Source organism: Solanum stenotomum, chromosome 10, assembly GCF_019186545.1.
Source record: "Solanum stenotomum isolate F172 chromosome 10, ASM1918654v1, whole genome shotgun sequence".
Classification (NCBI taxonomy): Eukaryota; Viridiplantae; Streptophyta; class Magnoliopsida; order Solanales; family Solanaceae; genus Solanum; species Solanum stenotomum.
In genome coordinates this window covers 45636692-45654149 of record NC_064291.1, presented here as the reverse complement: position 1 = coordinate 45654149, position 17458 = coordinate 45636692, and the positions used below count along the sequence as shown (strand labels likewise).

Below are 17458 nucleotides of genomic sequence, written 5' to 3'. Positions count from 1 at the left end.
ATAATTGGCAATTCCAACCAACCCTGATTAATTAGAGTACAATGTAAAGGAAACATAAATTATTTCAGATCTCAATTTCTAGAGGATAGTACAATAAGAAATTGCTTTAGATTCTCCGATTTTGTCGTTGTAGACATCACCGGAGCAGATGTTGCCGGATATGTTTGCCTCTTAATTAAAATGGGTCGGATCTAGCAAGAATGGGAAAGGGTTTGGATTCTATATAAATTGGGTCAAAATTTAGTGGGTATCCTAGTTGACAAGCTTAGGTGGCGGAATTTGTGTCATGTGGCGTGCCACATCATAGCTGTCAACTCTAGAGGATATTTGTGGTACCTTAAGATAACGGTAGGGGTATTTTTGATCCCAAAATGCAATGGAGGGTATAAATGGTCTNTTTGCCTCTTAATTAAAATGGGTCGGATCTAGCAAGAATGGGTGAGGGTTTGGATTCTATAAAAATTGGGTCAAAATTTAGTGGGTATCCTAGTTGACAAGCTTAGGTGGCGGAATTTGTGTCATGTGGCGTGCCACATCATAGCTGTTAACTCTTGAGGATATTTGTGGTCTTTTAAGATAACGGTAGGGGTATTTTTGATCCCAAAATGCAATGGAGGATCCTAGGAATGATGTAAGTAAAACTTTTTGGAGGGGGACTACACTTTGATGTAGTATACCTGTGGATATATAGAAGTAATGTTACCTTTCTCAAAAAAAATGCAATGGAGGGTATAAGTGGTCTATTTCGCATAGTTCAGGGGTAATTTTGACCCTTTTCCATAAATATAACTTGCATTTATATTTCGGATTGCAATCCAGGGAAGCATCCATGATAGAGATGAAGTGCCATCAAGAATCAGTACAGTTTCAAAAGCTATCAGTTATTATCTTACAAATAGGAGTCACAAAAGTAAGATGTATGAAGTTTTCATGTTTGATGAACTGAAAAGTTATATGAAGTAAATGATTTCAACAAGAAAGTATGATTTTTTGTTGAAGAGGAATTTTGCTACTAGTGGTCTATGCTTTATAGTGACCCAAAATGATGAAAGAAAAGATCATTATCCAAATATTCCAGTACAAAAGACAACTTCCTCCTTCATACAGTAACTCAGGAAGCTAAAGACCGAAGTACACTAACTGCTATCACCATAACCAAGAAAGAGAACTTACCTCATTGCATCAGCATCAATTCAAAGTTAACAGAGATAATAAACATAGCTACAATAATAGGATGTGCTATATGAGATAGAATTTACAGAATGGATTCCATGGGTTCATGTGTATTATATCTATTAGAACTGTTTCTTAATTTTTATGTAATTCAGCAATAAAAGGTTTTCCCATTAGGCTGGTACGAACACAAAAGTATGTCTTACCATCTTCTCTGACAATGCCATCATGCCCATCAGATGAATATGGATCCAAAGCAACATCAGTGTAGATAACCTATTGAAAACACATCAAACATCAGAGGAAGCGCCAGGGTTTTCCCACAGAAAAATTGTTTAAGCAGATAAAAGAAACCAGATGACATGTATCTACATACAAGATCAGGGTATTTGTCTTTCAGCAAACGTATTGTTCGGGGCACTAATCCATTGTCATTGTAAGCTTCATCTCCTGTAGAGGTCTGAAGTTGCAGGAAACAAGTTATATAATCTGAAGTCAGATGGTACATGGAAATTTATGCTGATAGATGTCTAGAAGAGGACCTTTAAAGCATCTGGAACTTTTGGGAAGAGCACAATGCTGTTGACTCCAACATCTCTTGCCTTTGCGACCTGCATAAGAAAAAGTAAATCCACTTGCTCAAAAGAATGCACAGAAGTATTACAAAGGTGCTATGATCGCAGTTGAATCTCCAAATATGATCTAGATGTATCTTTAACCAAGCCATATTTGTTAAGTACTGAAAATCATGTGTCATGGACTGCAAGATTGGAACCAAATCATTGACAAGATTTATATGAGCCCTCTAAAAGCATATGACAGTAAGTGTCAAGAATGATCATATTCTGGAGCTGGTAAAATTCTAGAAATGTTCCAGTTCCATTTGGTATTTACTTCTCAATCAGAGGCGGCAACTACAGATGAGCAATTGAGTGCAGCCTACAAACCCATCTATAGCCTACCCATTTATCATCCACTGGATTTTAACCTGCCCTTTTTTCACCCTTTTTAGCACCTCAATTCTTATTTAGGAGACTCCAATTTTGTTACAACAGATTTACAGCAACTAATTTTAGCTTCACTTTGTTTGATTTCTGTTCAAGCAAATGTAGGTTTCCTTGAATATCATACATGAGGTCTGTCAATAACATGGACAATAAGAATTGTAAAAGTACCAATTATCGCCAAAAGTACTTCTTAGCCTCCAAGGTGATTTCCTCCATTAAAAGAGTCATCCTATACATTCTCAACCTATTAGCAAATAAGTATATACATGAGTATACACATGGTAGCTTGTCTGATCCCCAAATTTGCTTGGGATTGAGGTGTAGTAGTAAATTGTGCTAGTTGTTGTATGTGTTTCTTTTTTTTTTTTCTCTGTTTATTGCTCTTTCCTTTTTCCTGATATCTACACTTAAACCTGCACCTAGGACTTGCAAAGATTTCCTTTTTACCAAACCAGTATTTCACTATCATCTTCCAGTGAATAAATTAGTCTCTTTTAAGATGGAAAAAAAAGACAGATTTATGCACTGGAAGATTATAATTAAATACTGTTTTGGTAAAAAAAAGGAAATCTTTGCAGGTCTTTCATTATTTAAAAAAAATGATGTCTTTCATCCTACCCAACCTCGCAAAGTGGCAATGAATATTCAGACCTGAATTCCAAAATTATACTTTGTTCTGGTAGCTGTAATTGAAGTCTTGTATATATTTAAAATACTGAATAACATGTCCAGCACGCACGCCTCTCTTATTACACACAGCGAGTGACTCAGAGGAATCTGACAGCAGAGTTCTTGACAGTGTTATTTTAATTATTTTTGCCAGACGAGCACAGTCAGAATCTAGACAAGCATGTCGTTGATAATCCTAACAAGAGTGAGTGATACCCATATTGAATTAAGGAATCAAAATGCTGAAACTTTGATCTAAGAATGCAAAGTCATTATAGAGGACGAAGAATCCCAGGGATAGCTCACCGACCTCTTCAACAAGACCATGCCTCCATCCAAGCCTATAACATCCAGGCATTGCTCCAATAGGTGTGTCCTCTTCACCTGCAAGTGTGCAATTTGTAAGAACAGATTGATACAGGTTATAAGCAGAGAGGAAGTAACTCAGACAAGTACTCACCTTCATGAATAAATAGTGGATATACAAGATTCGCAGGGCTTATATTTGTTTCCTGGAATGCAGCTCTTGCTACTGACGACCTACGATTACGGCGTGGTCTCCTATTAATTGGCTATACAAGCAACATCTAGTCATTAGCTAGGCACATAGCAAATCAATCTATCAACTTCTGATGCAGTATTGAGTCTACATTAAAGCATTATCACCAAAAAATCTTTATACAGTTCAACAATTCAACCAAGATGCTATCATACACACAAACTAAACAAGTTAACACTATTACTTACAAAATAATAAATGTAGTACCCACTGACAGCCTACAAGAAGAGTAGAAGTTGAAGGATATTTTTTTCCAGAAGTTGAAGGATAAAACATTAATTACACCATCTTCAGAGTCAAGTATTCATAGGAATGTCTAACAATGATCGCTGATCATCTTGTGTAAATGGAATAAAGACCCTCAATGTTTCTAAAAATACAAGAAATACACTATAAGTAAATATCATGTAATTTGCAAGTATCAAATTCAAGATTCTGCATCCTCCTTCCAGATAAGAATAGTCAAAGATGTTCAAAGAAGTTATTGTTAGACCTTATCTGTCAACTTCAAGATTTTATAGTCTGGTGTAATTTTCTCAAAGTATGGTCACTTTCCTTTATAAGGCTTTCGCCTTTCTGTACTAGAACTCTTGAAAAATGTTTTAAAGAATCTTGAATTCAAAATGTAATAACACCCATCGACAATAGTTAAGCAGTCTTCCAATACAGTACTAGCATTTTATGAAATTTTTGCCTCAATTCAGTAGATGAATCCATTTTTTATATCCTAAGTAAGTTATCATTTATTGAGATGCCTATACTCAATTGTGACCAAGTTGTCAGAGCAATTTGTTCTCCACTGCTTCTGCTATTTTAACAGTTGGTAAGTTACTTGTCATTCAGAAACATTGTGAATTACATGTAAGTACACCATAGTAACCAACTTACATCTGGCCAGTTCAATCAAAAATAAATCAAACACTCTGGATTCATGAAACATCTAATTCCTGTAACAATTTGATATGGAGATAGGGAAATAATATTTAGCAGATTAGAAAATATGCCACCAAAACCAAAGTCAAAAAGTAATCAAAACACTCCTCCAAAACTAATGAAAAAGGTGGTCCACTTAGAACACTTCCTCGCCATCTCTAAAATGGCAAATTGACATAATTACAAATAATGATGTCTCAAAACTAACCAGAGAAGACACAAGAGGGGTACCGGCAGGTGCAACCGGCTTTGGTGGAACCGGAGGAGCTTCAGGCACATTTCCGGCAACTACAGCAGCCTCACACTCCTCATCAGTCAAGCCCATCTTTCTCAAGGGTCCTGAACTAGACCCATTATCATGCCCTTCCTTGCTAGCTCTAATGGTCAACACCCTCCTTTGATTCAACTTAACAGAAGGCCGTGCACAAAACAAATTTGGTGATGGCTTCAGTTTCACCTCAAACTTTAGAGCTCCAATATTACAAGGTGCGTTCAACATTGCCGCAGAAGCCATGATTGCTCAGATAAGCAGCACTACAATATGAGGGAAAGTGCATATATTACAATTTGAAATCCCATAATATGCACACAAATCGAAATCCCATACCCAAAAAGATCATATTTTACAGATGGAATTTTGAGCTTTACAAAGCATAATTTAGCCACAAATGCGATTTCTTAGAACTTTCAAATGCATCATTTTATTGCAGCAAATCCACACGCACAAAAAAAAAAACACACACACAAAAATCAATACATCACAAAATTGGAATTTGACCATCCAATACATAATTGAGCATAAGATGTAATTTTCTCAAAAAAATTGACCCAAAACCAGAATTTTTCTAATGATTCTGTTAATAAAACCAATAACAACAAGAACCTAGAAAAACTTTCATTACAAGACTAGAAATTTTAGTATTTGTAAGCACAATGGAGATGAATATGTGATTTCTTGAGCTATTTGGAGAAAACCCAAAAAAGATAGGAACTTTCAAATTCATCTATCCAACTGAAGCAAATCCAATAACAGAAACAACCCCCACCCACCCAAAAGAGACTGCATAACAAGAATTGATTTTTAGCATTCCAAACCATAATTGAGCTTAACATATAATTTTCTCAATCAATTGGCAAAATAAAAGTGAATTCAAAATGTACGAATGAACTAGAGTAAAACCGAAAGAGCTTTATATTACAAGAATTGACAATTTGAGGTATTGAAAAGCAAAATTGAGCCAAAGATGTGATTTTTCTCAAGTAATTTTACAGAACACCAAGAAAAAGAGGAGCAAAATTTTACCTGTGGAGGAAGGGAGGGAGAAGAAGGAGAGTTCAATAATCTTATCTGAAGATCAATAAGATGGCGAATTCAGAGAGAAGATAGATTTCAGTACAAAATTTGTCCAGTCAAATGTCGTATGCTTCTTGTTGGGCCCCTCTTTGGTTTAGTTGTTACCAACCCTATTATAAAAAAATAATTAAAAAAGTAATCTTGAATTTAGGAATATAAGCTTTGAATTATTTTCTTTAATCTTGATATTTGGTGTGAATTTCTTTCTCATGTAATTATTTACCTAAATTGTAAAATTCTCATTTTTTCCTCTTTGTTTTTTTGTACACATGAAAAGTGAGAAAAGGGGGAGAGAATGCTTAGTAAATTGGCATTTCATTAATTAATAAAGCAATGAAATTTTAAGTCGAATCTTTTAAAAATATTGGTATGTAGTTAAAACTATTTCATAAATAAAATCATTTTTTTTTTATGACAAGGGAAACCCGCAGCCACTACCCTTTGGGTGTGCACAGGGTAAAACCCCCGCTCCTATGCAATAGCTCGCAAATCACATAGGAGAGGTAACCCGCACTAGGCAAGCCCGGTGCGACGAGCTCGACCCAGAAGGCAAACCCCTTGCTTTCGTTGGCAAGGGATTTCGAACTTGAGACCTCCAACATGGAAGTCCCAAGCCCAAACCACTGGGCCACCCTTTCGGGTTAAATAAAATTATTTTAATCACTAGAGCAGCACGAAAGACCCTTTTAAAAGCTTGTTTTGCAGCAGTGGTGTATGAGATTTGGTGTGAGAGAAATGTCTTAATATTCCAACGAGTTTCCAAAGCAAAAGAGACCTTGCTTCATACTATAAAGACAAACACATGTATAAGAGTGAGGGGCAATAGGAACCTGTTTGAAGCTCTATGTTCATTATAGGATCTCTGTTTTTTTAGATTTCTTAGGCTGCTATAAGGATAGCATGAGGAGCAACCAGGGTATTGGTTCACTCGGATTTGTATACATCACTTGGTGATTAATAAAATAGTCAGTTAATTGCAAAAAATAAAATCATTTTAATCACTAAACAATTTAATGATTTTAATAAAAGCATTTATCAGCAAGTGGCCTTTAAAATAAGGTCGTTAGTTAAGACTAAATCGTTTATTAATAATAAACCATTTTTTCTAGATATCTCTGCAAAATCTTTGCTTTTAGGACTTCAAAGGCACGCAGCCACGCACATTCCATTAAAGTGGCTCAGTTCGTAAGCATGTTCAAGTCATGAAAATAATCACTAATATTTGTATTAGAATATATCATATTCTGAGTGTAGAAAAAGCTTATATTGTGATAAATTGTCTACATCACATCTCAAAATGTAGACTTTCTCCAAATCTTATCAACGAGGAATGTTTTATACACCAAAGTGTGTGTTTTCATTTAAAAGAGTTACTTTAATCAATCAATGTTACAAAGATTATGAGGTGTTTTCGTGCTTGGGAAGTTGTACGAGAGGCTGTGGACGTGGGATGTACCCATTGGAAAGTTATTTACACATTTAGCCAATACATTAGTTTTGTAGTATTACTTTTTGAGTCCTTTGGAGGTTAGTTGAGCAAAAGGGCCAGCTCATCCTCTTTCATTCTCCATCTACCAGCTTTACAACCGAAATAAAGTACCTTCGAACCACATATTGGATTACTTCAGTGAGGTACAAAGACGCGCCCTGCTTGGTCCCCCCTCCCTCAGCACGGTGGAGGTTCCATAGCATGTCATGGCTTTAGTTAGTAGCTTACTTATATCCTTGTAATTCATTCTTAATAAAAACCTGAGCTTACAGCTTAAAATGTCAAATATTTACAAGTGAAACACAAAATGTACAAGAATCAAGGAAAAAGGAGAAAAATAAAATGCTAGAACCAACCATGTGGATGAACTTGTACAGTAAGGAAACAATTCAGCTTCCCCACATCTGGAATTTTGGTGTCTAAATTTATTTTTATTTTATTTTTTCGTCGGATTTGGTGTTTGAATTGATCTAAACTAAGATGGTGCTGTTGTTAGCTTTGATGAAGCTGCTGCTGATGTCTTGCAGATTGGGCACCAATTCTTGTGCTTTAACCATTGTTGTACACATTCCATGTGATAACCATGCTTGCATTCCAACTTTCCGATTTCATCTCCAATCACATAATCCTCCTGCAAAACATTATGTGCTTAGTGTCTGAAAGTACGCTGTCATCTAGATAGAGCATCCTAAAAGCTTAAGAAACAACGTCAAGGATGGCAAGATCCGACTCTTATTAGGTCTAAGCACACGTTTTCTGGCTCCTACATGTTTTCAGAGACGAGATGTAACATAAAGAATCGTCCACTTCGGTAAATATAAAAATGGGTAAATGTACCTGACAAATACTGCATTTGATCTCAGCTTCATCCCCATCACCTCCAAATGCCCCTAGTTCCGAGTGCATGCCTTGATAAATGCTTCTTTGAAGACACTTTGATACTGCCTCCTCCGGCAGAGCTGTGCTGACAGTGCCCATCCTCTCTTCAAGAGCTAGTAATTCCTGTTCACAAGCAATAAATCATGACCTGGAAGCTATAGAATCATACTATACCGGGAGAAAAGCTATTCTTTTACCCCCCAAGGAATAGTCCTCTAACTTGAGAAGATTTCAGCTAGAAAATGACTTTCTTAGATTGTTGATATAAGAATGAATACTTTTTTAAATACTCAGTACTCATAAAGTATCAGAACTGCAAAACAGACCTCATAGGACATGCTATCTATATCCAGTCTCATGTCCCTATGCTGGTCAAAGAAGTTAAGGCCGCTAAACAGCAAGTTCGTCTCCAATGCAAGTAGCTGCTGTAGACAGAAAACAATAGTTCCATTGATAAATCCAGATAGGACATTGTCAGGCGGTCTGAAGTACTAAAATATACCTCATATGTTAACTCTTCATCTGCTTCCATTCTCTCAAGTGCCAATAATACCTGTAAAGTGAAGCAGTAAGCAAATCAAATATCTTAAACAAAAATCATGTAAATTTTGGGAAACAGAATAATTTAGATTCGTCAGGTAAATACCTGAGCAACTCCATCCATGTTATATCGCTGTAAGGCTTGGTGGTTCATTAATCGGTTAATACCTAGTTCGGCAGAAGTGAAGGGCACTACACTGGGTAAATCATCAATATCATTTCCAGGAAAACTATAAGAACTAAAATCACTTGATGAAGAGCCATCTGTGAACAATTGGCTTGATGACTCCAGATTGAGATCTGGCGTTTCAGGCCGATGTAAACTTTGGACTAAGCCAGAGGACTCAGTTTGCAATGAATCTTGTACTGGACCCCTAAACCTAGAATTCACATTCATTGACCTGCGGGTCTGAACTGACAAAGCATGATTATTCACACTATAATCCAAATTTCTGCCACTTCTTGACTCAGAGATGGAGATTCCACGAGTTTGACGAGTGACATGCTTTTCTCTCTGTGAAGCCTTGGTATTTTTCTTCCCTTTAGCAGATGAACTACTTTCACCTTCGGTATTTCTTCTTTTTACCATGTCCCTTCTACTAAATCTTGATTCCGATGTCGAACAATTATTTGGGAGGACATCTGATATGGACTTACATTTTAGATTTCTCAACCCATATCCAGCCCCACTGCTACAGGGCCGCTTTCCAGAATCAATGGCTTTAGATTGTGAAGAAACAGAGGCATGCATTGGAGTATGTTGATTGTAAGAACCAGACTTGTGACAAACTATTTTACGAGGTTTACCACTGGATGTTCCACTAGAGTGTCTTGCTTCTGTCGATCTAGCTTTGCTTGATCTAGTGTCTCTCGCTGCTGAACTAATATTGAGTTGATACTCTGGCGAAGACTGAATTTGTTCTGTAACTTCTGGCACACCATTCAAAGAGCTAATTTCTGACTGATCATTTCCAACTTGAGAGAAAGATTTTATGTGAGATCCCTCGCGTGCGTTTCTTACACTCAGCACTGAAGATGTCCTAGATGAACTCCCAACCACATCCTTCCCATTCGAAGCATTAGAAGTAGGTTTAAATGATCTGGATTTCTCTTTAGTTCCAACACAGCTGCTCTTCAAATGGTTGAGCCGGCCACTGCATTCAAGCCGTGAGCGCAGCTGAACATCTTCATCTCTGCTATCAGCAGTATCCCTTAAACCTCTTCTGGGCGCGACAAGCCCATTTTTAGCTCTTTTGCCAGAATATACATCCATTGATTACACTAACCACCAAATCCTGTCAAACCACATACAATAATTAGCATCAACAACGCCATATGTTTACGAAATTAAATGATAGAAAATGACTAATACCCTTTAGCAGGTCAAGTCGGAACTTAAAAGCTGTTTTCCAAAACATAGTACGACAATCTCCAAGGCTTCAAGAACAATGTAGTTCAAAAGTTCTGCACCTTGGAGAACTCACATTCATTTTACATGTAGAAATTTCAAGAATAATTAACTTGTAGGTTTCCAACAATTCATTGACAGCTAAAACTACTTGAACCTCATATAAGCCATTAAAACTGACACAAGAGATATCTACAGAAGGTCATTGACTTCTCGTTACAAGAATTAAACTACTGATTATTCAATCCTTCAGAATGTCGTAGATTTTTAGAAGATAAACATAAATAACAGCATAAACAAGGCAGTAACTGTTGAGCACAGCTACCCCAGCTGATGAACAAAAACATAGAATCCCCCAAAAAGCTGATCATAACAGAAACAAATTCTTTTTGATAACCGATACCTGCTACCTCCCACCAACACAGATACCGTGTATCTATCCACCAAGTTACATCACGAAACAATCAAAACTTCAAAAACTCAAGAAAATGAAAAAAGAAATACCATGAGAGTTAATCAGAAAACTCAAAAGGACATCAAAACAATATGACAACCCCTATCAGGAAAATCAAAACTTATATACAATCAAAAACCTCCAAACCCATATCAACTTACAGTTGACTAAGATTATTGAATATCAAATATTTGTATCACTACTCCATATCAAGAAATAACAAGAAAAGTTCAACCAAAAACTTACAAAATTATCAACAAAAAAAAGAAGTTAACTTTCTTACTTTTGAATTCTAACAAGAAAAGTGACTTAATAATCAATCAGTTGACCCAAATAGAAGGAAACTCTTATTTGAATTTTGGGCAAAAAAAAATTGTATTACACAGTTGACAAAATTGAATTGATAATGATCAAATGATGAGTCAAAACAATTAATTATAATAAAAAATTGAAATATTGTTGATTGTTCAACTACCTTCTTCTTCTTCTTCTTCTCTACCCAACAAGGAAAAGTATTGTTCAAATAAAATGGTGCAAAAGAAAAAGAACTTTTAGAGAGAGAGAGATACGCGTATAGTATGAACTATATAGGAAGGATCCGACGCAGATTGAAAGGAGGACTAAAATAGTGTCAGCCGTTGGATCAGCCAATTGGTTGAGGAAAGTCAAAGATCGACGGCTGTTCCTTCAACTTTACCGGCGATACGTCATGTTCCACTACAAGTTAAACTAAAGCTCGGTGCGGTGGTTAGACTGCTCCATTCTTTTATCAGAAATTTCAGATTTAAGTTTGGGATATGGAGAAAATTCACCTATTCACTTTATCCCAATTTAGTTGGATCTCTAATGTAAACTCGGAACATCAAAAAATTAATATTATTTTATGATAAACAATTTGTTGTACTTTTATTTAGTTTTTGAATATCTAATTTTTTTGTTTAAAATATAGTAATCTAATTTAATTTTAAAAATTATTTAAATTGACTTTTAAAAAACAGAACATGACAATTAAAAGAGAGCGGAGGGTATAAATAGTACATACATTAAGTTAATGCAAATATTAAATAATGTCGCTAATCAAAGGTTGTATTAGTTACGTAGTAATTATTATTTCCTTCATTCAATAATAGTTGTATACTATATTATTTTGTGATTTCTAATAATATTTATCTATTTTATGAAATTAATAGGTAATTTTACACTTCATTCCTAAATTATTCTTATCACTAATTATAGTCATTTCTCTATTACATTTTTTAAGACATTGTATTTATTATATTTAAAAGTGATATAATAAAATTATACCTCTATTTATACTTTCTTAAAAAAGTATATAAATTCACTAGTAAACAAATACTATTGGACAAAGGTAGTAGTAATATTATTTATGCTGTCAACCAAATACACAATAAATACATGCACATGAGTGGTCTGACTAAACGGATTCAATGAATATTCCTAATTACTTGTCTATTTTTTATTTTTTAGTTGTTTCTATTGACTTGTTCATTTTGACAAATCAAGGAAGGACAAGTTTTTTTTATATATTATACCCTCAATTAACTACTTTGAAAAATGTAGAACTTCTTGAAAATTCTAAGTTTTCAATTCATCAACTTCATAATTAATAAGGATAAATGGTAAATTTACTATGTCAATTATTGTTTTCTAAATAGGTGTGTCAATACAAAGTGGACAAGTAATTAGGGACAGAGGGAGTATATGCAACTCTATTTTAAAACATGTTCAATAATGATAATACATTTCCTAACTGAAAATATACGAGTTTTTGGCTAAAATCATCCTTAAACCATACTCAAACTTTAACTACATCTTTAAAGTATCATTTTTATCAGAAAACATCCTTCAAGTATTTGAAAGTGAACAATTTTTATCCTTCTACTTAAATTTGTCAGAAAAGTAACAGATCCCACAAAAATCAAGTCATTCCTTCATAATTATTATTCTTAGATACGCCAAAAATACTATCGTGAACTTTTTCAGTAATTGAGTTTAGCATTATGCAAAATCTTTTAATTTGACAGTTCTTTTTCATTTATTTTTATGTAATTTGGTATTAAATATATTATTAGTTGAAATATGTTTCTTCTCAATTAAATATGCTAGAGGCGGCGTTTGTTGGAAACTTCCGCTTCTAATAATGTAGAATGAAACTCAAATGCGAGACATAATCAATATTTTGATCACTTCAATATCAGATTGACCCAAAAATTTCTTGATCTAAATACAGTTTGACTTTGAAAAAGGTAAAGATAATTAAGCTCCAGCTTCTTTCCGTTACTAAATGAAAAAAAGAGCAAATCATGTCTCCTCGTACCTTCCAAACATTTTTTATTTCAATAAGCAATGGCGCGTAAGATTTTTAATATTTTTTACAGGAACTTCTTATAGCGGGTAATGAAATTATGCAGAAATTTTTTTTGTTGATAGTCACGTGTACTGCTCATGTTTTTGTAAGATCCCCTAGTTTTTTGACGATATCTAATAGAAGGATGAAAATTCTTAACTTTTAAATACTTAGAGGATGTTTTTTTGCCAAAAAAAGATATTTTAAGAATGTAGTTTAAGTTTAGGTATAGTTTAAGGATGTTTTTGACCAAAAACTCAAAAAATATATTGTAATAACATATATTATGAATAACAGAAGTATATATAAATGATCAAAAGGTTAAACTGTATGCTCAAAAACTTAAAAAAGAAGGTAATAAAGTTCTAATTATTTTACTATGATAAAACTAAAGCAAAAAAAAAGACAAAAAATATAGAAGATGAAAGCAATAGAAATAGTGAGACAAGAGATGCATGAGAGCTTTTCTTATTCCTCCAAGTATTCAAGTGTGTACAATATGAACTCTTATTATGCCTCTATTTATAACGTAATATAGAGACATACAAAAGGTTAGTTATAAATCTGACATTAATCAACAATATAATGGAGGAGATTATGGAGGTGTAAGGTTACAAAAATAATGGTATAAAGTTGGAGATTATCTTCATAATGGAGGGAAGTAACGTAGATAATCTGTGAGAGTAATTTCTTGACGTAGTACACATCCACACCATAATATTTTATAACACTTATCGCGTCTTTAGAGGGTAAAAATTAGCAATTGTGCTTGACGATTTAGGTAAATAGTTTATGGATTGTTTTAGACAATTTTAGGTTGTCCATAATTTACGCACGAAATATAACAACCAAACTTCAAAAAATGCGTAAATATTTTTTCCCTTTGTAATCAACTCTTTTTCTCCTTCCTTTCTTTCATTTTCTTCCTTGTTTTACGCTCGTTTACTCCCATTTACCTGAGTTTGTTTTTCCCTAACAATTAAAAAGAAAAAAAAAACAACTATGATAAAGGCTTTTCATAATCTCATTTCATCCAAAAAGGTGTGTTTTTCTCCTTGTTTAATTTCATGAATTTTATGATATTTCTTTCTAAATGAATAACCAATTGAAGCATCTTTTACATTGTTTAATTCATACAACTTTTCTTAAAGCATTCAAAAATATTGTTGGTTACTATTTTTTTAAATGTCTTTTTCTTCTTTTTTGGATGGGGTAGATAGGTTTATATGGGGATGGCGGATCAGTAGACAATAGATAAATAAAGGGGAATTGATTTAACCAATGGTCTATTAGAAATGTAGTCTATCAAAAACGGTTTCTTTATCTTATAAAAATAGGACCACTAGTACTATTACATTGAATATGTTTTAGTGTTATTCGTATAGGATAGGAAAAATGAATTGAGAAGGTTAGAATTATGATGAGTCTTTTTTCTAAGATTTAAAGTGCATGAAAGAAAGAAAGAAAGAAAAAGATGCACTTTTCCATTTTGAAGATGTGGCTGAGAAGGTAAAAGAAATCTTTTTGTCATCAATTATTAAAGTGTATTTTCTGCTTGTTGCAATTAATACTTATATTTGTAACTAGATACAAAAGCTTGGACAAGTTCGGGCCCAATATATATTATTTTATATATTTTAATTTTATAATTTTACTGTCATTTATTTTTATAATATTTTAAATGTACTTTTTAAATAATATATGTGACACATGTGATATTTTGAAAATCCTAATTTGCAAACAGCCATTATAAACTTAAAATGACTAAATTATTCTCAAACTTAGTGGATATTTCCAAGAAGGAAACATGTCAATCGAGACGTGTGTGCTTATTCCCACTTATAAATTAGTAGAGGATGTGCACAGGTAAATATATATATTTTCAAAGTAGTAGTTGAATAGTGCATTCCCTCTTTCTTTCTTTTTTTAAAGCTTTGGTTAATAATTAAAGAAGATTCGTAAAAGTAACCATTTTACATGAATTGGGGACAAAATAATAAATAAATGAAAAAGAAGCATTTACCTAAGCTAATCCTAAAACTTGTGTAAGATTGTCTATTAGATACGTATTGAACTGTTCGATAGATACAAACCTTAGTTCAGACAGAAGGGTACTCAAGATTTGAGTGCGTCCAAAAGTGCCTAAGGGGCATGACGGCCAGATGTCCCAATCCAGTAGACATGTTTGAAGGCTCCTACACCAATCCAGTAGACATGATAGTTTTTCAAAGGTTAAGTGCACATGCAACCTAATAAGATAGGTCCGCCCAAGAGTTCATATGTCTAAGGGAAAATCCTCAATAAGTTTAAGCAGCCGTGCATGTATTCAACATATTATCTTCTAGGTCACTTGATCGACTAAATATTTTATATATCGTTATTGAATAAAAGTTTCTTTCTTAATTTCCCACCCAGTGTTCACATTGGAACTCCGACTAAATCTAGATCCCACTCTGCAGGGTCCATTTGAGGGTGGCAACTCCCAACATTATTATTGAATAAACGTTACATCTCTTTTGTTTTGCAGATATAAAATCTATTCTAGACAAAGGTAAAAAGAATGGCAACAAGAGCAAGAGAGACAGCTCCTGCAGGGAAGGAGAAGAGAGGAACATCACCAATACATCACCAAAGAAGTATAACAAACACATCAAAAACAACATCACCTGTTAGAAAACAAGTTGATCCAACATCAACAACTAGTTCTTTAAACAAGAATGTTCCTAGCTACCTCAAACCAACAATTACTCAAGCTAAGAAGTCTGCATCTTCAAGTGACCTGCACAACACTCACAGTACCAAAACTTCTAATCTAGCTCGAAGAAGATCATTCGATAATAAGCCTCCCCTGCATTCTTCCTCACCAAAAACCAGAATTTCCCCTAGTCCTAAGGAGAGAATTCCTCGCTCATCGTCTTCTTTATCAACCAAGACTTCCACTTCTCAGAAACCCCTTTTGGATAGATTATCAAAAACTACTACTAGTAAGGATGCCATTGGCAAACAACGCAGTGCTGGCCTGAATTCTAGGCCAGTGACCAAAAAGAAGACGACCACAACCAGGAAGCATGATAGTGCTAGTGGTTCAACTACAAAAGCATCAGTAACAGCAAATTCTCCAGATATAGCTCAGAATGTCATTTCTCATGAGGGTGAACAGTCAGAGCCAGAGGATCATCAAGAACTAACAACTCACGAAACTGAAAAGGAAATGACCATAAGTGACAACGAAATGATTGCTGATTCTGATGGAGGGGAGCATGAGAATGAGAATGAGAATGAGAATGAGAATGAAAATGAAAATGATTCAGCCACAGAGGATCATATTGAAGAGCTTAGTAATGAAAATGTAAACAGTGCTGAATTGGAGGACATCAACGCTCCAGATGAATCAGCCACACTGGTGGAAAATCCAGAAATCAAAATTGAAGAAACAGAAGAAATCAACAATGAGCCTAGCGAACCTGATTCATCAGATAAGGAAAAAGAAGAAACCATTATAAATGCAACAGAGGAGAATCAAGAATCGAAAGAGGAGGACGAAGAAACAAACCAAGAGAAAGAAACTCCCATGGTAGAAGAAACTGAAAATCTCAGTCCCAATCAAGTTGAAGTCGGTGTAGAAGAAAGTACAGAAGCAGAACCAGTGAAAAATACGAATGTTGCATCATCAAAATCTCTACATCATGTGGTGCAAGGTAAGTATATTGAATCTGTGGTTTCAAATAATGTAATTGAAGAGACTGCAAGCAAACTTAGGGAGCAAAGGAAGAACAAAGTGAGAGCACTGGCTGGTGCTTTTGAAACTGTCATCTCCCGGCAAGACCACAAATGAGTTCTCATCTATTGTTTTAGTTTGTGAATCGTTCTTTGTTGTATGCTTGTTATAGTTTTCTAAAAACAATACTGTACTGCATTGAAGTCTTTAAGTGGGAGTTGTAATTATTTTTCATACATGATGTGAAATAGTGAGCAACAATTATTTTCTATGCTAGTTTTCTAAGTTTAACACCATCTATATACATGATTATCACAAAATAGGGCAGCAAGACACAAATTTGTTATGCAATGTCTTGGAAGGCAGAGAAAACCTTGCCTACTAACACATCATTGACTGATACATGTATTTCTTCATTAGCAATTTATGGCATGAGCTCTTTTATTTACAACAGACACAATATAACATGAGTAACCGCAGCAGCCCCGCAGATTTTTATTATTCAATAGACACTTTAGAAACTATAGGTAACATGCTCATAATAAGTGGAACTAATAACTTGAAAAATCAGAAACATATGTTGAAATCCATTTACAATACCTGTTGTAGGCTCTTTGAAGAAATTTTCTGATCTTGGTGATACATTGAATATCACGATGTGAACTGGAAGAAATTTGAACAAGATATTGAAGTGGAAGTTCTAGCAATTAGGCTTATAATTCGACCAACGGTAAATACATAAGCAAAACTGTCATCACAAGTGGTTTTTCACTAATATATACTATTGAGAAATAAAAAATCGTGCATGAAAAGAACAAAAAAAGAAATAGAAGGGTGATAAATACATAAGTTGAATTTTCAACTTCTTTGTAGTGTTTTTAATTTTCAAATTTATATACTTTGATGG

At 34.3% G+C, this 17458-nt stretch overlaps 3 protein-coding genes across 7 annotated transcripts in view; 1 reads left to right on the top strand and 2 right to left on the bottom strand.

Annotated features, from left to right (window-relative positions):
- The window catches only part of LOC125878495 (delta-aminolevulinic acid dehydratase, chloroplastic), a 385024-nt gene that overhangs the window by 5805 nt on the left and 361761 nt on the right, over positions 1 to 17458 (bottom strand). Inside the window, exons 1-7 of one of the 3 annotated variants that reach the window (XM_049559768.1) lie at positions 5645 to 5781; positions 4550 to 4875; positions 3310 to 3421; positions 3160 to 3233; positions 1716 to 1784; positions 1550 to 1633; positions 1380 to 1449 (exon numbers count right to left, since the gene is read on the bottom strand). In XM_049559768.1, coding sequence (XP_049415725.1) covers positions 1380 to 1449; positions 1550 to 1633; positions 1716 to 1784; positions 3160 to 3233; positions 3310 to 3421; positions 4550 to 4855 — 715 coding nt within the window. In that variant the 5' untranslated portion in view covers positions 4856 to 4875; positions 5645 to 5781. Of the gene's footprint in view, positions 1 to 1379; positions 1450 to 1549; positions 1634 to 1715; positions 1785 to 3159; positions 3234 to 3309; positions 3422 to 4549; positions 4876 to 5540; positions 5590 to 5644; positions 5782 to 17458 lie in introns of those variants that run through there. The other 2 variants (XM_049559769.1, XM_049559770.1) reach the window with 2 other exon arrangements.
- Positions 6945 to 11092, bottom strand: LOC125878493 (uncharacterized). Of its 3 annotated transcripts, none has more exons than XM_049559764.1 (6): positions 10941 to 11092; positions 8710 to 9898; positions 8566 to 8616; positions 8390 to 8488; positions 8022 to 8186; positions 6945 to 7815 (listed from the first exon to the last, which is right to left on the bottom strand). In XM_049559764.1, exons 2-6 carry the CDS (start codon positions 9874 to 9876, stop codon positions 7660 to 7662), a joined length of 1638 nt encoding a protein of 545 aa, XP_049415721.1. In that variant the 5' UTR covers positions 9877 to 9898; positions 10941 to 11092; the 3' UTR covers positions 6945 to 7659. The 3 variants fall into 3 exon arrangements, with proteins under 3 accessions (XP_049415721.1, XP_049415723.1, XP_049415722.1); XM_049559766.1 differs by having other exon boundaries at positions 8390 to 8485; XM_049559765.1 differs by having other exon boundaries at positions 10938 to 10958.
- Positions 15347 to 16769, top strand: LOC125878497 (uncharacterized). The gene has a single exon (XM_049559771.1). The coding sequence runs from the start codon at positions 15394 to 15396 to the stop codon at positions 16666 to 16668; it is 1275 nt and encodes a 424-aa protein (XP_049415728.1). The 5' UTR covers positions 15347 to 15393; the 3' UTR covers positions 16669 to 16769.